The following is a 24,469-nucleotide window of genomic DNA, read 5'->3' as shown; positions in this document are numbered from 1 at the left end:
CTAAAAGATAGCTAATTGGCTCTTCTAAGAACTGTCGTCGCCGGATTTTTTGTTTTTTATTTAATTAAAAAAAAATATTTTTTTCCTGATCGTGGCGGATGTGCCAGACTTTAAACTAGTAATGCATATTATTTTGATATACAAAAAAAAATGTTTTATTTTTTAATTTCCTTCCATCCGATGCAGAAAACTGACTTTTTTAAGCAAAAACTATCCGTCGGATGAAAAAATCAAGAGATAAAAATTGTTTAGAAAGAATGGAGATTTTAAAAATAATTTTTATTTTAAGAGATGTCAGTGGTGTACCATTTTATTCTTTAAAAATATTCAATATAGAACATGTATATGGACGGCACTGGTTGAAATTCAACCCCGGATCACAGAATATCTAGCTACGCAACAGAAAAATACTCGAAATGAAAGAGCTAAAATTGCACAAATAGAATACTAGATGGCGCGACAATATCATAATCAGAATATAATTAGAAATTTTGAACTTTCGGTTTTGGATCGACGGCTCGTCAACGGCCTTATAGCTCGGCTAAATATGCACAGTTGCCAGATTCAAAAAGACTTGAATTGGCATCCTATTCTTTTTATTGTGTATAATGCCAGTATGTGTTTCTTTCTATTCTTCTTTTCTTGTCAGATACACTTATATTAATTATTCCTTTAGCTATTAAAATAGTTTTAAGTATATTATTACAAAACATATACATTTTTAATTTACACTATACCTTATAATGTTAACTAAGAAAATACCTTTAATTACCTTTAAAATTAATAATATACAGGGCGATTGATAGTGATATTTATTAATGCTGGAACGTTAGTAATGAAATATAGAAATATATTATTAAAATGCAGTTAACTGATTAAAAAATACTATAATAACAAATTTCTTCCGATTGCCACGTTATTTATATATTATAGACCTCGGTAGATTTTAAAAAGTGACACAGGTACAATTAATAATATATTAGTTCGGCATAAAAGTTGCTGTCACGACATCGAACAATAAATTAAAATTCATAAAATAAATTAAAATTATTAATTAAACAAATCTTTATAAAGAAACGCAAGTATACCAAATTTGGGCCCAATCGAACTCCAGGAAATGATATCATAATAGTGTACTATATATTATGGTACCACTCGATATACTTTAAGGTACCATAATATTGCAATGTCACCGAAGATCCGTAGTATACCAAATTTAAGAACAATCGAACGCCATGAAATGGTATCGTAATATGGTACTATATTAAGGTACCACTTTATATACATCATAGTTCAGTCATGTAACCGAAGATACGTAGTATACCAAGTTTGAGCCCAATCGAACGCCAGGAAATGATATCGTAATATGGTACTATATTAAGGTACCACTTTATATGCATCATAGTACCATCATATTACAATGTCACCGAAAATACGTAGTATCCCAAGTTTAAGCCCAATCGAACGCCATGTACGTAATATAGTACTATATTATGATACCAGTTGATATGCTTCATGGTACCATAATAATGCAATGTCATCAAAAATACGCAAGTATATATCAAATATGAGCTCAATCGAACGCCAGGAAATGGTATTAAAATATGGTATTATATTAAGGTACCACTTTATATGCATTATAGTACCATCATATTACAATGTAACCGAAGATACGTAGTATAACAAGTTTAAGTCCAATCGAACGCCAGGAAATGGTATCGTAATATGGTACTATAATCTACTACTATACTATATAATATATACTATATAATATTTATTACTACTTACTATATAATATCGTAATATGGTACCTCTTATTATGCTCCATGGTACCATAATATTACAATATCACCGAAGATACGTAGTATCCCAAATTTAAGCCCAATCGAACGCCATGTACATAATATGGTACTATATTATGGTACCAGATGATATGCATCATAGTACCATGATATTACAATGTCACCGAAAATACGTAGTATACCAAGTTTAAGCCCTATTGCCGCCATGTACCTAATATTTCTATGTCATCAAATATGGTACTATAGAAGGTACCACTTTATATGCTCCATGGTACCATGATATTACAATGTCACTGAAGATATAGTATACCAAGTTTAAGCCCAATCGAACGCCATGTATCGTAATATAGTACTATATTATGGTATCACTTGATATGCTTCTGAAAAAAAACGGCGTCCAGTTGGCTGGAAAAGGACGATCGATGACATTTCCCAAATAAATTTAAATATAAAATGACAGTGATATTCATTTCATAGCTATCGCTAACGCCGTTTTTTCCCGATTATACAATATGAACTTGGTATGAACACAATCGAACGTCAGGAAGTAGTATCATAATAGTAGAACAATACTTATTATATTGTCGCCGAATTACAATGAAAATTCAGGATTCAATTATACAATCAAACGTCAGGAAGTGATTGTAATTTAGCTCATAAGATTTCATTCCAACTAACATGGCAAACTGAAAAAAACAGCTCTGATCTATTTTAATATGTTTAAATGATGTAGCAAATTTGAAAGTAGGCTTTATCAGGAAGTATTACGATATGAATTACACAATGGCAACACTGCACAAAATTCTTTTAAATTTTGTTTGTAGAAAACTGTTTTCTTTTAAATTTATTGCCCTCTATTATGTAGTAGCGAAACTAGCACATCAAAATATCTGATTTGGAGACAGACTTTTAAAGCCTGTCTCCTTTTGCTACCTACAATTTTATACATGTAACGAGGCTTCTGTTGCGTAGCTAGATATTCTGTGCCCGGATCTAAGGGGGGACAAACCGGAGCACCTGCCCCGGGCGCCAGTATCAGGGGGCGCCAAAATCATAATATAATACCACAGAATATCTAGCTACGCAAATAATATGGTTGAAAATAATAAAAAAACTCCACAAAGCGCCTAGTATGCACCTTACGTTCTTCTATCAAGTATTCATTTTATTTTAAAACGCCTAGTTAGTATTTAAACACATTCTAAAGTTTCATTTAGAACCTCGCAATTAGTGTAATAAATTAGCGGTTTCAATAATTACACTTTTTACTTTTTAATTTACGATCATTCACAATGTTTAAAAAACACAATTAAAATTAATAGAATATCCTAGCAACAGCTTGCGGTAGTCAGTTGTATCCATAAAGAAAGCCAAATATTTAGCTTATAAAACAATAAACTTTTGATTTCTAACCACGATTTCTCTTGACGGATGCTAATCAATGGCCAAAATGACATTTCCCGCAAAATTTGAAGTATATTTAGTGGAAAACTTAAAAGTTTGTTTACTTTTTCTACTAATTGAAAATGACTACCAATAACTTAGACGTTCTGAATGCTTACATTGAAATTAAAGGAACAAACTTCTACGCTAATTGAAACCACTAAGTTATTCCACTAATTCGGAGGTTCTGAATGAAGCTTAAGAGCTAATTCTGCCCCGTTTACGAAAAATGCTTACCTATATCTAGATATTTGTAAGTTTTTTAAATTAATTTATTGCAAACGCTGGTGAGAGGGGGCGCTACAATCAATTTTTTGCCCCGGTTCAAAAAAATTGTAGATCCGGAGCTGTTGAAATTAATAAGGAATACCCTGTATAGTGTATTTATTTTTATTGGTAGATATACTTATTATCATAATATATTATTTACTTATCATATAGACATAATAATTGACTTTTAAAAGGCTTAAATAACAAGTTTTCGCAATACCTTGATTGAAAATATGGGATATATTATGCGTTCTCTACGTTGGTATAAAAATATATGGATTCGATCAAATATATGGTTAATTATTTTTATTCTTTTTAATATACTCACTTGATATTAGAATACAAAACACAATATAGCTGGTGTGAATAATATCAATGAATGCTAAAAATTCAGTGGCCAAAATTATTTGCTTATAATGAGTGAACCAGCAAAAGATCACATATCAACTTTTTTTGAAAAACGGTCTACAATATATTAATAAGTAGATTTAGGGTATACATATACCTAGATGCCACTAGTAAACTGAGATTTGTAGATTGAATACTTATTATAGCCTTATTTGCAATTAATAATGGAGAGAAAGACCAAACCGAAAATCTACATAAATACAGAGGGTGGCGCACCTCATTCGCTTCGGTTATACGAAAACGGAAAGATGTAGAAACAAAATATTTTATGGATATGTGTGGGAAGCCAATGTGCGTAATTTAAAATTATTTTGAAATGTACAGGGTGTGTCAGAACTAAGATCCATTCCAAAGTTATATTTTTTTCTTATGGAACACTCGGTATTTTATTCCATTTTTGGATTCTTTGGCATAAAATAAGACTTTTATTATAAGGGTTTAATATGTCTAATATCTTTGGTTTTTGAGATATTCAAAGATATTTAAATATGCATGCTATAATATAAAAGTTTGTCAACACCTAGTACATTACTTTTCAGAATTAATTCTTGTGCTGACTTTCAAGTCAGAGAAATAAACTTTACAAAAAAATGTGATTGCTTCCTTAAATGTAGGTATACAGGGGTATCAAAAATTGCTGGTCTATTTTAAATATTTATTTTACATAAAAACTTCGTTATTTCAAATGCAACACCCTCTATTTTTTTTAATAAATCGAAGCAGATTTAAATGCTCTTTCAAACTATATTAGGGTTTCCTATAATTATCCCCAGATTTTGAATAAAAAGCAATTTTTCAAAAAAATTGTAATCAAGATGGCTGTTCTCGCCATGGCAAGTTTCTAGTGACACTTAGTAGCTATTTTCAAAATTGACTTTAGTTATGGACTTTATTTAAATTTATAACAGGTTATTTTTATTTAATTTACCTACAATAAGGTTAATATAAGTAATTATTTATTATTTTATCAAGAACAATGAAGTAGTATCTGCTGGCGGAAGGAATGGATATGTTACTAGTGATTTTATTTTGTGAGGACAATTGCCTGTTGGCCTGAAGAGTTTATGCTCACAGATATCCAAAAAGGAATTTTCTTGACAAGCGTTTCTTTGAAAAACTACTTTTCCTATTTCACAGAGCTGATAGTGTGGTATATGAAAAACCTATTAGGCAGAAACCTGTCGTTGGCAGTGAAAAAAATGAATTTGCCGTAATCGGTTCTTTTATAGAAAATCCAATATGTAATTATTTTGATTTACCATGAATTGAGTTTACCATGAGTGATCGTAATATATAAATCAAAAAACTACTTCTTTATTATTCTGATAAAATAATAAATACTTACTTATTAAACTATGGTAGGTAAGTTAAATAAAAGTAAACTGTTATAAATTTAAATAAAGTCAATAAACTAATGTCGATTTTGAAAATAGCTAACTGTCACTAGCAAATTGCCATGGCGAGACCAGGCATCTTGATTGCAATTTTATTGAAAAATCGCTTTTTATTGAAAATCTGAGCCAGATAGGTATAGGAAACCCTAATATAGTTTGAAAGAGCATTTAAATTTGCTTCGACTTATTTTAAAAAATACATAGTGTTATATTTGAAATAACGAAGTTTTTATGTATAATAAATATTTAAAACAGACCAGCAATTTTTGATACTCCTGTATACATTTAAGGAAGCAAACAAATTTTTTGGTAAAGTTTATTTCTCTGGCTTGAAAGTCAGCACAAGAATTAATTCTGAAAAGTAATGTACAAAGGGTTGACAAACTTTCTTATAATAGCATGCATATTTGAATATCTTTAAAATATCTCAAAAACCAAAGCTTTTAGACATATTAACCCTTATAATAAATGCCTTATTTTATGCCCAAGAATCAAAAAATGAAATACAATACCAAGTGTTCCATAAGAAACAGTATAACTTTGGTATGAATCTTAGTTCTGACACACCCTGTACATTTAAAAATAATTTTAAATTAATCGCATTGTCTCTTTACATATACCCATAAAAAATTTTGTTTCTACATCTTTCCGTTTTCGTATAATCAATCGAGGCGAATGAGGTGCGCCACCCTGTATATAAAATGCTAATGTTTATCTGTGTCGTCTCTACTGAAGTAACGACTTGCTCTAGAAAGTTGCTTTTTAACTATAAGATAGCTAATTGGCTCTTCTAAAAACTGTCGCCGGATTTTTTGTTTTTCGTTTAATTAAAAAAAAGTATTTTTTCCTGATGTCGGTCGTGGCGGATGCGCCAGGCTTCAACTAGTACCTATAAAAAGTTAACAAATATTAAAAAAGAATCACTTGATTTTTTTCTGCAATTATTCATTGACACCCTGTATAAATATCAGAATATATTACTGATAAACTATGTATATGCCAGGCTTACATTTTAACACATTCCTATCAAAAAGTGATAAAAAGCACTGTTCAAAATAAATTCAATGGTAAATAAGCTCTAATAAAAATAAGCCACATATTCTAAATTTAAACTAGAACAAGTAAAGCTATTATATTTGGTTTGAGAAATTAAGAAACAATGTAGAAGTGATTGATTAATAATTTAATTTACACATACATTAATGTCATGATGGAAGTAAGATTTTTTTACATTGTAATTTATAAAAGCATAGTATTAATTGAAAAATTCACATTACAAAAATAAGTTCACTAGATTATTATTGTTTCAGAGCGAAATGGCTGGAAACCAACATGTACAAGATGTTATAGATCAGCAAAATTTGCAAATTAAGTTGATTGAAAAAAACTGCATAAACCAATATGGGCAAAATCTGAAGAGTAACACACCAATTTTCAATAAAACTTTAAACAGTAAGTACCTAGTTGATCTAAAAAATAAGCTAATACTAATATGTTAAAAATACTAACATAATTAAATTTTAACACTTCCATTTTGAAACTTTAGGTATAATGTGCCCCCCATTCTTTGATAATATATATTGCTGGCCACCTCAGTTGCCAAATACTACTACTTATATTCCATGCCCTTCATATGTTGTTGGATTCAAACAGGTAAAAATGTACAATCACTATTATTCAAACATAATGTCTTAATGCCTAACTAATGGTTTTATCCTTATATTAGTGTATAGTTTAATAAAATAACAAAAATAACTTATTTACAAATTTATTATCTTACTTAAAATATAAATAAAACATCCCAATCATTCATTCATCATCGGTTTCCATTTCTTCATCTTCTGCACTCGATAATTTTTCAAATCCTTCTCCTTTAGACCACCTGGCTTTTAAAATTAACTTAAATGTTGCTAATCTATATTCTAACAATTCTAAAATTTTAGCCTGCTCAGGAGTTAATATACTACCATCTTTACATACTTCAAAGTCCTTAATCAATGTAACAACTCCTAAAAAAATATAATATTGACTTAAATAAATTCATTAAAATGTACATTAAAATAGGAAGTATTAATGAAAATAATACAAACCTCTATCTAATTTTGTAGGCATGCCCAGTTGCCTCAGATATGGCTCTATAGAATGTGAAAATTGTTTAAGTGGGCCTTCTTTCAAAACAATCGTATTCGTAGCCTTAAATCCTGAACGTGCAAAGTCTTCAACAGCATAGTTATCAAACCACTCTGTTACTTCATCTTTTGTGCTATCTGTGAACAGCAAACCACATTGACCTTTCATGCAATGTGATAACTACGAAGTAAACCTTTATAAATAACATATATTGTATTACTTTCAATTAAATACCTTATGTAAATCGTCTTCCACTTCATCCTCCTTACTTTTACCAAGTCCTATTGCAATTACTTTGTTTTTTCCAAAGAAAAATCGACTGGGTTTCCATTCTTCTCTGACTTCTTTCATTTTTTCATTTCGCATATTTGCGAATGTAAACAAATATACACTTTTATACTTTTCCACACAATTGCGGACATCCTCCACGATTTTCTGTTTCAATGCGAGCCCCTTTTTATCAGTTTTTGTTAACGAAACTAGAAAAATACAACAGTGATTTGAGGTTATGAATACACAACATTGTAACAAATATAAATTATAAGATGTCTAATTACTTTTTTTATCTCTCTTTGACTTCGGCATTTTAAACAAAACTTAACTATCAACCCACGTGCAGAATTTCAATTTTCACTTAAAATAAAATATAATATTTTAGAATTATTAAAATTTCATAGCAAAAACGCAAAATTGAAAATTTAAAAACACGTGCGATGTCACTGAGATTTACTGCGGGAATAAAAGATGTCGCTGTACAGGCACGGAAAATCGATCATATCCCCTCAACTCTCAATACACATGCGTGTTTTACTGGTTGCGTGAATACTATTTATCTAACATAATTCTGATTTGATTTAAGATTTAACAAATTTTCAATTTATTTTTAGGATCACGAAGCTAAGAGAGAATGTATGGAGAATGGAAAATGGTTTACCCTAAATGGTTCTACTTTTACAAATTACTTAAATTGTGCCGAAGTTGGTACTACCACAATTTATCTAAATACAAGTATTGATAAAAATGAAACAGAAATCTCACAAACTTCCCTGGTAATTAGTAAATAATATATTTTTCTCCTTTTATATATTATAAATATAATTAATATATTACTTTTACAGAATATAATCAAAATTTTGAGTGAAACAGGGTACGCTATATCATTAGTATCTTTAATAATTGCTTTCACCATAATGTTTAAAATAAAGTAAGATAAATAATAATATCAAATAACTGTTGTATTTAATAAAACTACTTTTCAGACGATTGCATTGTGCAAGAAACATACTTCATATGAACTTATTTGCGTCTTTCATATTAAGGTCTTTTATGCATATTTTGAAAGATGCGCTTTTCGAAGACGGTCTAGGACTAGAAAAAGATATATTAACAAATGATGATGGTGGCAGATATTTTCATGTAGATTTTAAGGTGATTTCCTAAGAATTACAATATAAGAAAATAATAAAATATTTATTCTAGGTCAACAATTTTGAATGCAAATTGATTATAAGTTTGGTTCAATATTTTACTACTGCCAATTACAGCTGGATTCTGATGGAAGGACTATATTTGATCAATTTAATTTTAAGGGCTCTCTTCACAGACTCCAATAAGAATTTAGCTTATTATATATCATTTGGATGGGGTAAGCTTTTATTTATAGGGTAACTCCTCTTTTTACAAATACTAAAAATGATAGCTCACGTTTAAAATTATTTCTCTCAATATATTATACAATATACAAATTAATTCAAATTTATTTTCACAGTGAAGTACAGGTGTTTTTTAAATGAAACAATATACAGGGTGTCCCAGGCTGAGCGTGCATTAGAAGTTTCTAGAGAACTACAATATCTAGATCGGAGATTTTTTGCACATCGTTTTGTTTTAGGAGATCTATCGATTAAAAATATTTTCAATATGGTGGCACTTCCGGAAATACCGGAAGTTGACAGCAACTTTCTTGTTTCAAATAGGTACCCGCATTTTTTATTACATTCTTAAATTCTATGTAAACTGTTATGAATTTTGATATAAATACCAAATATTAACCGTTTTTGAGAAAAAAAATAATTAAATTTTTTGGAGGAAAAAACTGCCTGTCAAAAAAAATGTGTATAGCCTAAACGTCAAATTTACTGATTACCACAGCTACTGTTCCATAAAGAGAAGACATGTGGCCATTGCATGTGGCTATCTATTTCAAAAATTAAATTTTGAATGTCATAAAATATTTGCTGTAGCTGTCATGGAATTGAGACATTAAAAATTTATCATACATCACTTTTTTTCGAATTGCAACCCACTTTTTTATTTCACTAGGGAAAAGGGTTTTCAATTCGTTACTATAAGTTACTTAAGATTTAGTTTTAAAGCGTAAATTTTTCTTGATTTTATCTCGCTTCCTTTGACATTAAGTGTCAAACTGGTGTCAAACAATCAGACAATTTATTTCCTTCTGTCAAAAAATTAATTATTTGAAAATTTCGTATATTATAAATACTGCTGTTAAAACCTTAGGTTAAAACTTTATACAGTGTATATTTATAAAAATATATCTTGTATTTTAGTGACATCTAAATACAAAATGATAAAAAAACGGCGCAAAGTTGGCTTAGAAGTAACTGTCAATGACATACTGATTTTTTAATAAAACGTCGGAATATGACATGATAGAGAGATATATTATTTTACATCGCTTGACGTTTAAAGTCATAGGCTACTGGTTAAAAACCAGAAAAAATATGTATCAATTCCATGACAGCCTACGGCCAAATATTATATATGATATTAGAGAACAATTCAATTTTTGAAATAGATAGCCTCATGTTTTCTCTTTATGCCACAGTGGCTATATGGTAATCACTAAATTTGACCTTTAGACTATATAATATTTTTTGACAAGCAGTTTTTTCCCCAAAAATTATAAATAGTTCTTTCTCAAAAACCGTTATGTTAGGGGTATAGTGTATAGAGTAGAGATATAAAAATTCATAAAATTTTATAGAGAATTTAAATATGTAATAAAAATGGGTATACCCATTTAAAACAAGAAAGTTGTTGTCAACTTCCGGTATTATATGCAGCCATATTAAAAATATTTTTCATCGATAGTTATTCTCATTGTAAAAAAATGATGTGCTAAAAATCTATCAAAGTGTGTGTGGTATGCAAAAAACCGATCTAGATATTATAGTTCGTCAAAAACTTATTGCACGCTCAGCCTGGGACACCCTGACACCTTTGGTCACCAATTTAATGGATTTGTCATAAGATTACTATTATCCTTGTATATACAGGGTGGCGCACCTCATTCGCCTCGGTTGATTATACGAAAACGGAAACATGTAGAAAGAAAATATTTTATGGGTATATGTGGGGAGACAATGTGCACAATTTAAAATTATTTTGAAATATACAGGGTATTTCACAACTAAGATCCATACCAAAGTTATATTTTTTCTTATGGAACACCCGGTATTTTATTTCATTCTTGGATTCCTGGGCCCAAAAAAAGGCTTTTATTATAAGGGTTAAATATGTTTAATATATTTGGTTTTTGAGATATTTAAATATATTTAAATTTGCATGCTACAATAGAATAGATTATTAACACCCTGTAAATTATTTTTCAGAATTAATACTTATGCTGAGTTTAAAGGGAGAGAAATAAACTTTAGTAAAAAATGGTATTGCTTCCTTAAATTTATACAGGGCTATCAAAAGTTGCTGATCTGTTTTAAGGATATATTTTATATAAAAACTTCAGCACCCTATATTATTTTAAATAAATCGAAGCAGATTCAAATGCTCTTTCAAACTATATTAGGGTTTCCTATACCTATCTAGCTCAAATTTTGAATAAAAAGGAATTTATAAATAAAATTGCAATCAAGACGGCTGGTGTCGCCATGGCAATTTTATAGTAACAGTTAGTAGCTATTTTCAAAGTCGACATTACTTTATGGACATTATTATTTATAATTTATAACAGTTTACTTAAATTTACCTACAATAGTTTAATAAGTAAGTATTCATTATTCTATCAAGAAAAATAAAGCAGTAGTATCTGCTGGTGAAACGAATAGATATGTTACTAGAGATTTTATTTTGTGAGGAAAATTGCTTTCTTGGCCTCAAGGGCTTATGCTTAAAGATATCCAAATAGGAATCTGCCTGATAAGCGTTCCTTTGAAAAACTACTTGTCCTATTTCGCAGAGCTGGTAGTGTGGTTTCTGGAAAACCTATTAGGAAACCTGTCGTTGGAGGCGAAGAAAATGAATTTGACATAATTAGCTCTTTTATAGAAAATCCATATATCTACAAGTCATTGTAAAATAAATTAAAGAACTACTTATTCGTTTTTCTTGATAGAATAATAAATACATATTTAATAAATATTATTTATTAAATTATTGTAGGTAAATTAAATAAAAGTAAACTGGGTATAAATTTAAATAACTCCATAAACTAATTTCTATTTTGAAAATAGCTACTAACTGTCACTTGAAACCTGCCATGACGACACTAGCCCTCTTGGTTGCCATTTTCTTGAAAAATTGATCTTTATTCAAAATCTGTGCTAGTTAGGTATAGGAAACCCTAATAGAGTTTGAAAGAGCATTTGAATCTGCTTCGAGTTGTTTTAAAAAATACAAGGTGTTGTACAAATACAATTCGTTATTATATATATTTATTATTATATATTATTCATTTATTATTATATTATTATATATATACAATTCGTTATTCGTACTTCGTTATTTCAAAAAATAACCAAGTTTTTATGTAAAATATATTCTTAAAATAGATCAGTAATTTTTGATACCCCTGTATAAATTTAAGGAAGTAATAACATTTTTCTGTAAAGTTTGTTTCTCTACCTTTAAATTTAGCCCACGAATTAATTCTGAAAAGTAATATACAGGGTGTTAATAATCGATTCTATTGTAGCATACAAATTTAAATATCTTTAAATGTCTCAAAAACCAAAAATTTTAAACATATTTAACCCTTATAATAAATGCCTTTTTTGGGCCCAAGAATCCAAAAATTAAATAAAATACGGGATGTTCCATAAGAAAAAATATAACTTTGGTATGGATCTTAGTTCTGAAACAAAAAAAAATTTAAATTGTGCACATTGCCTCCCCACATATATCCATAAAATATTTTGTTTCTACATTTTTCCGTTTTCATATAATCAACCGAGGCGAATGAGGTGCTCCACCCTGTATAAAAAAGGCTATTATTACTACTAAATTGAGAAACACCATGTATACATGTTATACAGGGTGTCCTAGAAATAAGTGCAAGTATTTTAAGGAGTGATAGATCTCGATAAAATAAACATATTTTCTCTTTATCGTTTTTCAAATAAGTCCAAAATAACGGAATTATTTTACTTTGAAAATTCCCCCAAAAAAATGATTTTTTGCTAAAATTTTGAGAACCACTGGATCTTTTCTGGATTTTCTTTCTTGTAAAATTAATCTACTACCTATGTTGCCATATATTATCAAGAATTTTTTTTAAATAAAAACTAAAAAGATTTCCAAAAAAATAAAAAATAAAATTCGCGGAAAAAACCTCATAGGCGTGTTTCTGGGGTTGAACTATAATACTACCAGTTAAAATACTTACACTTATTTCTGGGACATCCTGTATACCTATTATATCGATACTGGTGGTACTTAAAATATGACCATTTTTACGCTAAATTTTTGGTACTTTTAAATATTCCTGTTGTCGTTGAATGATCATGAATAATTTCCTGAATGGTTTGAATAGTTTCATGAATAATTTCCTTAGCAAAAGAAATATATACCATCGAGTCGCGCTGTATAATATTTTAGAATTTGCGATATTAGAAACTAGATCTAGATCTACCTAAGATAGTTCTAAGACATGACACCTGAAAAATATGTTTTTTAAAAGTCGAGTTATCTATAACTATACAGAGTGTTCCTTAATAATGACATGCTAATATATTTAAGGGGGTGATTCTCACGTACTGAGTTTTATATTGAATATTTTTGTAGAATAAAATGTCACGCCACCGACATCCCTTATAATAAACATTATTGGTTTTTGCTTAAAAAAATAAACTAATTTTACTTCATACTTTCAATCGCTAAAAAAATGTTGCGGTGACTGTATGAAATCGTTTCTGCATCGGTTGGAAGACAATTAATAAATACAAAAAAAATGTTGTGTGAAAAAATGCATATTGATGCATAGAGACGTGTATCAAATATGGTATGAAGATATCTATAAAAAAACATATCAGAATTAAATTACGAAAAAACGTTTTTTTAGAAAATTTTACCACCTCATATCTCAAAAGTAAGATGTTTGGGACATACATTATCATATGAAGTTTTTTCTTAGAATAGATCCAATAAGAATCGCCCCCTTAAATATTAACATGTCATTAAGGAACACCTTGTATGTTCTAATAATAATTTAATTTCAACTCGAACCTATTTTTAATATTTATTTTATTTTCAGGTTTGCCATTATTGGTGGTAATTCCTTGGGTTATTACAAGAATTATGGAAGAAGATACTTACTGCTGGACGACAAATAAAAATCCTAAAGTATTTTCCATTATATTTGTGCCCACACTAGCCTCAGTTTTGGTAAGAAGAATATTTTCATTAAATATACATGGCGGCGCACCTCATTCGCCTCGGTTGATTATACAAAAACGGAAAGATGTAGAAACAAAATATTTTATGGCTATATGTGGAAAGGCAATGTGCATAATTTAAAATTGTTTTGAAATGTACAGGGTGCGTCAGAATTAAAACCCATACCAATGTTATATTTTTTCTTATGGAACACCCGATATTTTATTTGGTTTCTGATTTGGTTTGGATTCTTGGGCATAAATAAGGCATTTATTATAAGGGTTTAATATGCCTAAAAGCTTTGGTTTTTAAGATATTTAAATATGCATGCTATAATAAAAAAAAAGTCAACCCTTGTACATTACTTTACAGAATTAATTCTTGTGCTGACTTTCAAGCCAGATGAATAAACTTTACAAAAAAAATTGATTGCTTCTTTAAATGTATACAGGGGTATCAAAAATTGCTGGTCTATTTTAAATAAAAACTTCGTTATTTCAAATGCAACACCCTCTATTTTTTAAAATAAACTGAAGCAGATTTAAATGGTCTTTCAAACTATATTAGGGTTTCCTATACCTATCTGGCTCAGATTTTCAATAAAAAGCAATTTTTCAATAAAATTGTAATCAAGATGGCTGTTGTGTCTCCATGGCAATTTTCTAGTGACAGTTAGTAGCTATTTTCAAAATCGACTTTAATTAATGGACTTTATTATTTAAATTTATAACAGGTTATTTTTATATAATTTACCTACAATAAGGTTAATAATAAGAATGTATTTATTATTTTATCAAGAAAAATGAAGCAGTATCTACTGGCAGAAGGAATGGATGGATATGTTACTAGTGATTTTATTTTGTGAGGACAACTGCTTGTTGGCTTGAAGAGTTTATGCTCAAAGATATCCAAACAGAAATTTTCTTGACAAGCGTTCCTTTGAAAAACTACTTTTCCAATTTTGCAAAGCTGATAGTGTGGTATATGAAAAACTTATTAGGCAGAAACCTGTCGATGGAAGGGAAGAAAATGAATTTGCCTTAATTGTTTTTTTTTATAGAAAATCCAATATGTAATTATTTTGATTTTCCATAATAAGTCATCGTAATAAAAATCAAAGAACTACTTCTTTTTTTAATAAAATAATAAATACTTACTTATTAAACTATGGTAGGTAAATTAAATAAAAGTAATCTGTTATAAATTTAAATAAAGTCAATAAACTAATGTCGATTCTGAAAATAGCTTACTATCACTAGCAAATTACCACTGCGACACCAGCCATCTTGATTGCCATTTTATTAAAAAATCGCCTTTTATTCAAAATCTGAGTCAGATAGGTATAGTAAACCCTAACATAGTTCGAAAGAGCATTTAAATCTGCTTCGACTTATTTTAAAAAATACATAGTGTTGTATTTGAAATAACAAAGTTTTTATGTATAATAAATATTTAAAATAAACCAGCAATTTTTGATACCCCTGTATACATTTAAGGAAGCAATCAATTTTTTTTGTAAAGTTTATTTCTCTGGCTTGAAAGTCAGCAAGAATTAATTCTGAAAAGTAATGTACAGGGTTGACAAACTTTTTTATTATGGCATGCATATTTAAATATCTTTAAATTTCTCAAAAACCAAAGCTTTTAGACATATTAAACCCTTATAATAAATGCCTTATTTTATGCCCAAGAATCAAAAATGAAATAAAATACCGGGTGTGTTCCATAAGAAAAAATATAACTTTGGTATGGATCTTAGTTGACACATCCTGTACATTTCAAAATAATTTTAAATGGTGCACATTGTCTCAACCGAGGCGAATGAGGTGCGCGACCCTGTATAAATTTTATCTTAAATAAATATATTTTTAGTTGAACTTCATTCTCTTTATAATAATATCCAACGTACTCTACAAGAAACTTAAGTCACCAGTGAATGAAGAGTCCAAAAGATATCTGAAATGGGCTAAATCTACATTGGTCTTAATGCCTTTATTTGGAGTTAACTATACAGTTTTCCTTATATTTTATTTGATAGACGAAAAGTTAATTTGGATGATATGCGATAGTTTATTCGGAAGTTTTCAAGTAAGATATATTTTTAATATTTTTTCTGATATCTTAACAACTTTATGTTTATCAGGGATTCTTCGTCGCAATTCTTTACTGTTTTTCAAATGGGGAAGTTAAAGCTGAAATTAAACCGCATATAAAAAATTTACTAATATTTCTGGCAACAAACAATTTTACAAAATACTGTTTCCCAGGACGAGAGAAGTATTTAAGGTAATTGTATGGATAATTATTTTATAATTTTGAATGCATTTTTAAATTTATTATAACCATCAATGACTAAAGAATACATTGCAAGCACAAGTAACGCCCATATACGGGGTCCAGCAGAATTTATGATGTTAGACGCCATTTTTTTGGCTGTAACGAACAATGAGTCATCAGCGACAATTTTAGCGAATTTTAATAGTTTGTATGTAATGAACTTGGTATAAACTTTATTACAATGGTGATTAGTTTTTCAAGTGTAAAAGCCGCAGCGATAAGAAAAAGCCAGGAGTTACGTTTCATAGGAAAATAAACAGTCCACTCCACCTTTTTAGCGTTTTTTTTTATAGAATTTTATAGAACCAAACCAAACCAAATTATTTTTCTGATATTATATGTACTTGATATGTGCCATACCTCGATACTAGTTTTGGACCGTTTGTTAACATTTTAATACATTTTTTTCGTAACTAATTAGTATGATATCACCGCATATACTATAGGCGTAGTCAAAACATTTACCAAAAATATAAATATCTCTTCAAGCAGCTATGTTAAGAAAAATATGTGCTAAGTAGGGATGTCAATCCCGGGATCTCGGAACCCCGGGATCCCGGAAGAAAATTTGCCTCGAAAAATCCCGGGATTGGATTATATAAATACCGATTTTTCATGCCATAGAGTAAATGCTTAATTTCGGAACTAAATAACTTAATATTTCCCTAATTAAATCAGAGATAGAAAAGCTTTTAATCAGACTAGATCTCGATAATTCAATAGATACTTCTAGAAGAGGAACCAGCAACGACAGCGAAGAGGATGAGCTTCCCATTGACGAACCTCTGAGAAGAGAAAATTATGAACCTTTAAAGGTTAAACTGCAGAAAGCATTACAACAATCTTCAAAGCCGATAAAAACCAAAAGAAGTAATAAGACGCGATTGTCAGACATCATTACCCAAGAAATTGAATTATTTTCAAATGGTGGTAGTCGGGGACGTAATCTCCAAAAAGCTTTTGAATTTTTATCAACCATTCAGGCCATTAGCGTGGAATCTGAAAGATGTTTTTCTTCGGCAGGTCTTGTGTAATAAGATACGTTCAAGACTGGGGGATGAAACTTTAGACACATTAATATTTTTGCGCTATTTTTTTAAAAATTTGTAGCTATAATTTGTTTGCTAAAATTTGTTTGGTGTTCATATGATTTTTTCAAAAAAGTTTTTTGTTAATTTTCGTGTTTTGTTATATTTATATTAATTTTTTTATGATATTAGGTATTTTATTGATAATTGTAAACCCGGGATTCAATCCCGGGATCCCGGGATTTGTCGTTCAAATCTCGAAAATCCCGGGATTTTGAAAACCTTTTGGGATTGACATCCCTAGTGCCAAGGCACTGTTTGGAGGTATGGTAACAATTTGGTCCCGGGTGTTATTTATTAGGCCTTGTATTCTTTAGTCATTATTATTACAATATCAATAACCAGTGGCGGCTCATGAGTTCTGAAGAAGGATGGGCACAGCCTCCTAAAAAAAACTTCTCTATTATTTTAGTATATAAAGTCTATCCTAGGTTTTCAAAAACCTTTGTGGAGAAAGTTTTTATTTTCAACCATATTATATATTGTGATTTTGGCGCCCCCTAAAACTGCGGCACGGGGTAGGTGCCATGGAGACATCCTAGTTATTTTGAACAACTTGAGAAACACCCTGTATATTTTATGCATATTACTATTTTATGCCGGCCTTAAGGGTTTATTTGCTTAAAAACATATTTAAGAATAATTTTGTAGCTCAGCAGTGGGCAGACAGTCGGTGTGCACGACGATGTCTTGTAGCTCCCTCTACAACAACGGAGTTAGCAGGCGCAACAGCAAAACAAAATGCGATCAGCTTTCCAAATTTAAACTGACCAATCTGCATTCGGGTAAGTTTTTTAGTACCCTTCCTCCATGCACACAGTTAAGAAAATTAAAATTAACTGTTTTCGTTCATTTCAGAAAGCTGCAAAGACACTTTAAAGAATGGCAAAGGAAGACATTCGGTGCCAAAAACTGGACACAACGGACACTATACTTACAATGTGACTCTGGCTAATGGAAAGTACCCCATTAGTATAACTACAAATGTAAGAATATATAATAATTATTAAAATAATCATATAATTTCAATACTGAACGAATATATAAATTAATTTGATCATTTAAAATACCCTATATATAAACAAGTTAAATAAAAAAAAATAAGAAGCATTTAATTCTAAAAATAAAACTAAATTCTGTGTTAAATAAGTAACACATGGCTATACAAAATAATATTATGCATACATCATAAATTTTTATTTTTTTTATCTTAGCTTGATGTTTCAATAACCAACGAAATAAAACCAAACCCCATTTCGGAAAATCTTCCCAAGTGCGAAGAAGAGGTCCGCATGCTTCAAGATCACAACAAGATAGAACGTTGTTGCTGTGAAAAGTAACATGTTCAAAAGAACATAAAATGGTGTGTCCAAAGGAATGATAAAACTTATTAAGAAAATGATAATTATTTCATTTTCTCAGTATGTCAATATGTTACTCAATCTTGAAAAGGAAAAACAGATATTTTTCATAGCACGTCTATTGATTGTATTACATGTATTTCTAAACACCGAAGATTCGGAATCTACCCTTGCTTTTGAAATTCATATAATCGAACAAATAATATGTGTCACATTTCCGAATCGAAAAAATATCAATTGCTATTTATTAAAGGCTACAGGGTGTTCAAAGATACGTGTATATCAGATTTCATTTTCTCAGTGTGTCAAATATATGTTACTCAAATCTTGAAAAGGAAAACAGATATTTTTCATAGCACGTCTATTGATTGTATTACATGTATTTTTCTAAACACTGAAGGTTAGTAATCTACCCTTGTTTTTGAAATTCATATAATCGAAAAAATATATATGTCACATTTCCGAATCGAAAAAAATATCAATTGCTATTTATTAAAGGCTACAGGGTGTTCAAAGATTGAATGAAGAATGAATCAGAAAAGAAAGTATTGAATTATTTTTTTCGAGTTCCTTTATATTTTTATATCATAAATGAATACTCTAGGGCAGAAATATAAAAATGATCTTGTGATACATAGAAAGTTCTATAAAATTCCTATAAAAAGATGTCCATGAACAAATCAAATGTTTAGTATATAAGTCTGTATGTACAAATATATTTCTAATTGTGTTTTCACCAAATGTATTAGGGTTTAAGGTATAAAGTAATCACCATGTGATAGTTATAATAGCTAAGAAAGTCGTTAATTATAAAAGTAATTGATAGATGTATTTTCTCTATCTCATTCATTGTCTCTCTCTAAAATATATGTAAAATAAACAAAGCAAATAGGTACTCTAATATAGTATTTTTCTTCCCAATTCTCTTATATGTTTTTAAATAAAAAATATCAGTCATAAAACGTCTTTTATTTACAAAAAGTATAATAAAAGGTGATTTATTTTACATATAACAAATAAATAATAAAAATGAATACCATATACAGGGTTGTTCACCACATACGACACGGAGTATTGTAGCTAGACGACTAGATTTTTGCAAATTGTAAGTTTTGGGTTCGTTAGAGGACTATTAGAGCTACAATTTAAAAATAGTTTTACAAGATACAGAGTGTCCCAAATAAATAAAAAATATTAAAGTTGTGTTTTTTTAAATGGAACACCCTGTATATTATTACATTTTTAGTTTCTGCGATTAAAATAAATTTGATTAATGTTTACCGTATTTTAATCTTATCGTTTTTGAAATATTTAGGTTTTTGTCAAAATACAGTAATAACTTTAATGCTTCATTTCTCTAGGCGTATTTAAGTTTTTAAAACCAAATATTGTACTGAAGTATTTTTATTTACTAATTTTTGTTTTGCAATAATAAAAATTACACTACCTTTTACAGAGTGTCTAAAAATTTATTCTAAATAATTACTAGCTTTAAACGGCAATAACTTGTTTAATTTTAATGGAACACCCTACATATTTTATGACAATCAGATGCACAATTTAATTGTCTATCAAATTGTATTACTATTTGTTACCTATCTTCTCAAGTTTTTGTTGAAAATGCATTTTTTTATATTTTAGACCTCATTTATCAATATACCCATGGAATATTGACATTTTAGATTATTTTTGAAGATGTAAGAAATTTTTAAAGTGTAAAGATACTAATATTATCGATATAGTTCGTTTATTTCATTAAAAAATTAAAAAAAACTGTTTAAATATTTGTAAAAGAGGACCAATTAATATGATTCCAGTATTCAAACTACATTAATTGACTGTTTGCATTGATTAATAATAATTGCACTAAATACTAAATGTGTATTAAAGAGTGGTAAAAAGAAACACATAAAAATTTTATTTCATTTTTTTATGAATGCTTATTTATAACAGAGACTTTCATTTTCATAACTTATTATTATATTGATTTCTGATACAAATCCACATTTATTTAGAATAATTTATTAACTAACACAATTAAGTATGTAATTAATTAATATTTGGGAGGAAATAATGGTGGTATATTTAATTAATGGTATACTCTTTTATAGAAATTTAAATAGTTTTCTTTTTGTATACAAATGGGCTAGTAATATCGTTTTTAGCACCTGTACATTTTGTACATTTGTTGCTTTAAAAACAATCTTAAATATTAATATTCCATGGATATGGATATTGATAAATGAGGTCTAAATTATAAGAAAACGCATTTTCTATGAAAATTTGAAGGGATAGGTAAAAAATGGTATAATACGATTTGATAGACAATTAAATTGTGTATTTGACTCTCCTAAAATATACGGGGTGTTCCATTTAAATTAAACAAGCTATTGCCGTTTAAAGCTAGAAATTATTTAGAATAAATTTTTAGACACTCTGTATGAGGTAGTACTATTTTTATTATTTCAATACAATAACTGATCAATAAAAAGCTTTCAAATGAAGCTTTGAAATTTTTACTGCAATTTCAAAAACGGTAAGGTTTAAGTGTCATAAACCTTAATCAAATTTACCTTTATTTTAATCGTAGAAACTAAAAATGTAATAATATATAGGGTGTTTGATTTAAAAAAAAATACAACTTTGATATTTTTTATTTAGTTGGGACTAGCTCTAAGAGTCCTTCAACGAACCCAAAACTTACAATTTGAAAAAATCTAATCATTTAGCTACAATACTCCATGTTGTATGTGGTGAACAACCCTGTATATTAAAAATAATTAATCACTTTCAAAATCACTGCTGCATAATGAATCAATAAGAATACTTTTATCATTTTCTTCATTAGTTTTTAAGCATATGTTCAAGTGACATTGCATCTCACTCTCAAGAACCAAATTAAGACAAAAAGGACAGTTATATTTATTGGATTCTATATCTTCAATTTCTTCTACAGGCACATTTGTCATATCAAATATATTACTCATACCTAGACACTCTTCTAGATGATAATCCATTTCAGACTTCAATATTTTCTTACTACAAGCTACACAAGTTGTTCTAATATCCTTATTTAGTTTATATTTTTCATCCAATTGATCATACATTTTTAGTAAACACTGTTCAACATGACAATCATATTCTAAATTTGACAGCTCAGCTTTACATGCAGGACATTGTTTTTTGTGGGAATCGCTTTGAGTTAGGTCTATCACATCACCATCTTTACTAATATTAGCATAATCCAAGTCAGCATCCTCACCAAAATGTTTTTCAGTACACTTGGTGGTATGGACTTCATATTCAGTATTTGCAACCTGTTGTCCACATATAATACATTCTTTGATTTCTTCTTTACTTAACTCCAAACAATGATCTAAATGTTCATTCAAAATTTCAATGTGGATTTTTTCGCTGCAAACAGGACATTCAGCTGTATTATAATCATCTGCAATTTTATTCAGTCCTGAGCTTTTAGCAACTTTAGCTGAAGACTGCAATACATCAGTTGATGGTCTTTTCACAGCTTCTGCTTTTTTATTGTCAAATTTATTCAGCCAGTGCTCTCTCACAACTGAATAACTGTTATTTTGAGGAACAGAAGAAGCTCCCAATGCTCTGCCAGTTCCACTAAATACTTCCACAGTAGTTTCAGTCGCTTTCATTAATTTGGTATTTTGAACTGTATTATTATTCTGGTTGCCTTGTTTTGTAACAACAAATGTACTTCCCCCTGCATTTTTTACAACACCCTTCATTCCACTCGTACTACCTTTCTTTGGTGTTAATACGCTTGAGGTGGTTCCATTACCAAGACCAGTAAAGCCAAATATGTTACTACTTTTTGATGGAATAACATTACTAATTTGAGAACCACCCACATTATTTGAAATTGAGCGAATATTATTCACTAAATCAGGTTTAGAAATAGTACTTGTGTTAAATGATGTTTTAGAATTTTTAGGCTGGTTTTCTTTGTTAGAAGCACTTCCACTTCCAACATTAGATATATATTTTCTTATATCATTTTTAGAATCTTTGGTATTTGAAACTGTTCCTGTAGTTGTATTTTTCTTGTTGCTCTTTACATGTGGTTCGGGACTTTTTACCTAAATAAATTTAATACTTTGTAAAAGTAATATTTAAATATACAAAAAAAAGTTCAATTAACTAATTAACAAAAAAAAGTTAATTAACTATGTCAATGAAACTATAAAAATCAGTGCAACATTCACCAAAATCTAAGTGTATCTATGTTTATACTGATTTAAACTAAACCAAAGTAATTTATAATATTATTTTGTTACTCAGTAATAAAAATTAAATAAGCTAGATCTCTTATTGTACAAATTAAAAGTTGATTTGAACCAGTCTTTAATATGGTTAGGTATTTCCTATAACAAAAGAAAACAAAATCTAGATCACAAGTTCAAAATTAAAATACTAAAACTACTGCCTAATAGAACTACATTTCCTTAGCAGAATAAAATGCATATATCAAAGAAGAGTGGAGAACAAGCACTTACCTTTATAAAATTTCCTCCACAATTTCTAGAATGTTCTGCCCACCATCTATCATTAGGCCCAGGAGCTCTATTAGTAGCTCTTCGAACCATTCCAAAATATGGTTTTCGATTCTGGCATGGTCCATCACATCTCCACCAATGCTGCTGATACAATCTAACTTCATCATGAAAACTGTGATATACAGTAATGTTTGTACCTAATTATAACAAAATTAATTAATACCACTTCCCTAAAATATTTTATTTGTATAAATTATGTATACCTACCAGTTTCTGCATTTATCCTATACATGTGTTTGTGAAACTCAGGTCCATGCCCATCTCTATCTCTATTATTATGTGTTACAAATAGATAAGCATGAATCATTTCATGAAGAAGTGTTTCAACTAAATCTTTTCTAGGTCTAAGCTTCAATAATGGCTCACTTAATGTAATAGAACACATACCTGCTCTACCTGTAAATGTAAAATATAATTAAACAACTAAGTATACAAAGGAAAATTATCCTTTTACCTTGATAAGAACATATACCAGCACAGCTGGTCATTCGTTTACTCCATGAAACAGTTACTGCTAATAACTTGTTCCAGAAGAATCTCTCGTTAAATGTTACAAATAACACATGTACATCTGGGGTAGGATCAATAACTTCCCACGAAGGATCTACTAGACACTTTGACTTATTTGCAGATGAAACATCATAAGCCAAATTGTTTCTAGGCTTTTCTATGTCACTTTCGGATTTAAACTGTTCCTGAAGCTGTAAAGCAAGCTGATAATCGGAGTCGGTACTTTCAGTATGTTTAGCCTCTTGATCAAATTTGTATTGCAAAAGAAGAGCGGTCTGAAAATCTACCTCACCCATTTTCTTAAATCTTCACAAATGTCTTTATAAACAAAACGTCAGTGTTAAAAATGCTATGTTTTAAAATAACTATTATCATTAACAACTATTTCACCTATACAATTAAACTCGTTTTTTATAAAAATTTAAAAGAAAATGTTTTTGTTATCAAAACTGTTAACCACTGTTGTTAACTGTCAATTATGGCCGGTTCAGCTGTCGCTGTCGCAGT

At 29.2% G+C, this 24,469-nt stretch overlaps 3 protein-coding genes across 6 annotated transcripts in view; 1 reads left to right on the top strand and 2 right to left on the bottom strand.

Annotated features, from left to right (window-relative positions):
* Nucleotides 1–19,828, top strand: part of LOC115883925 (secretin receptor-like) — a 224,720-nt gene extending 204,892 nt beyond the window's left edge. For 3 of the 4 annotated variants that reach the window (XM_030902370.1, XM_030902365.1, XM_030902375.1), the window contains exons 2-13: nucleotides 6,628–6,769; nucleotides 6,864–6,970; nucleotides 8,335–8,496; nucleotides 8,566–8,651; nucleotides 8,707–8,875; nucleotides 8,927–9,092; nucleotides 13,959–14,089; nucleotides 15,953–16,168; nucleotides 16,224–16,366; nucleotides 18,157–18,290; nucleotides 18,364–18,491; nucleotides 18,720–19,828. In XM_030902370.1, coding sequence (XP_030758230.1) covers nucleotides 6,634–6,769; nucleotides 6,864–6,970; nucleotides 8,335–8,496; nucleotides 8,566–8,651; nucleotides 8,707–8,875; nucleotides 8,927–9,092; nucleotides 13,959–14,089; nucleotides 15,953–16,168; nucleotides 16,224–16,366; nucleotides 18,157–18,290; nucleotides 18,364–18,491; nucleotides 18,720–18,845 — 1,704 coding nt within the window. In that variant the 5' untranslated portion in view covers nucleotides 6,628–6,633 and the 3' untranslated portion in view covers nucleotides 18,846–19,828. Of the gene's footprint in view, nucleotides 1–6,395; nucleotides 6,534–6,627; nucleotides 6,770–6,863; nucleotides 6,971–8,334; nucleotides 8,497–8,565; nucleotides 8,652–8,706; nucleotides 8,876–8,926; nucleotides 9,093–13,958; nucleotides 14,090–15,952; nucleotides 16,169–16,223; nucleotides 16,367–18,156; nucleotides 18,291–18,363; nucleotides 18,492–18,719 lie in introns of those variants that run through there. The other variant, XM_030902357.1, reaches the window with a different exon arrangement.
* On the bottom strand, nucleotides 7,070–8,032 carry LOC115883957 (mRNA turnover protein 4 homolog). Its single transcript, XM_030902383.1, has 4 exons — nucleotides 8,005–8,032; nucleotides 7,682–7,926; nucleotides 7,408–7,627; nucleotides 7,070–7,326 (listed from the first exon to the last, which is right to left on the bottom strand). The coding sequence occupies exons 1-4, from the start codon at nucleotides 8,030–8,032 to the stop codon at nucleotides 7,127–7,129; spliced, it is 693 nt and encodes a 230-aa protein (XP_030758243.1). The 3' UTR covers nucleotides 7,070–7,126.
* A 1,746-nt stretch (nucleotides 19,829–21,574) lies between the features above and the next one.
* On the bottom strand, nucleotides 21,575–24,461 carry LOC115883907 (sprT-like domain-containing protein Spartan). Its single transcript, XM_030902335.1, has 4 exons — nucleotides 23,907–24,461; nucleotides 23,660–23,848; nucleotides 23,393–23,589; nucleotides 21,575–22,975 (listed from the first exon to the last, which is right to left on the bottom strand). The coding sequence occupies exons 1-4, from the start codon at nucleotides 24,256–24,258 to the stop codon at nucleotides 21,647–21,649; spliced, it is 2,067 nt and encodes a 688-aa protein (XP_030758195.1). The 5' UTR covers nucleotides 24,259–24,461; the 3' UTR covers nucleotides 21,575–21,646.
* Nucleotides 24,462–24,469: the final 8 nt, after the last annotated feature.

Source organism: Sitophilus oryzae, unplaced genomic scaffold (assembly GCF_002938485.1).
Source record: "Sitophilus oryzae breed Bouriz unplaced genomic scaffold, Soryzae_2.0 scaffold_111_pilon_pilon, whole genome shotgun sequence".
Lineage (NCBI taxonomy): Eukaryota > Metazoa > Arthropoda > Insecta > Coleoptera > Curculionidae > Sitophilus > Sitophilus oryzae.
This window is presented reverse-complemented; position numbering and strand designations above follow the sequence as displayed.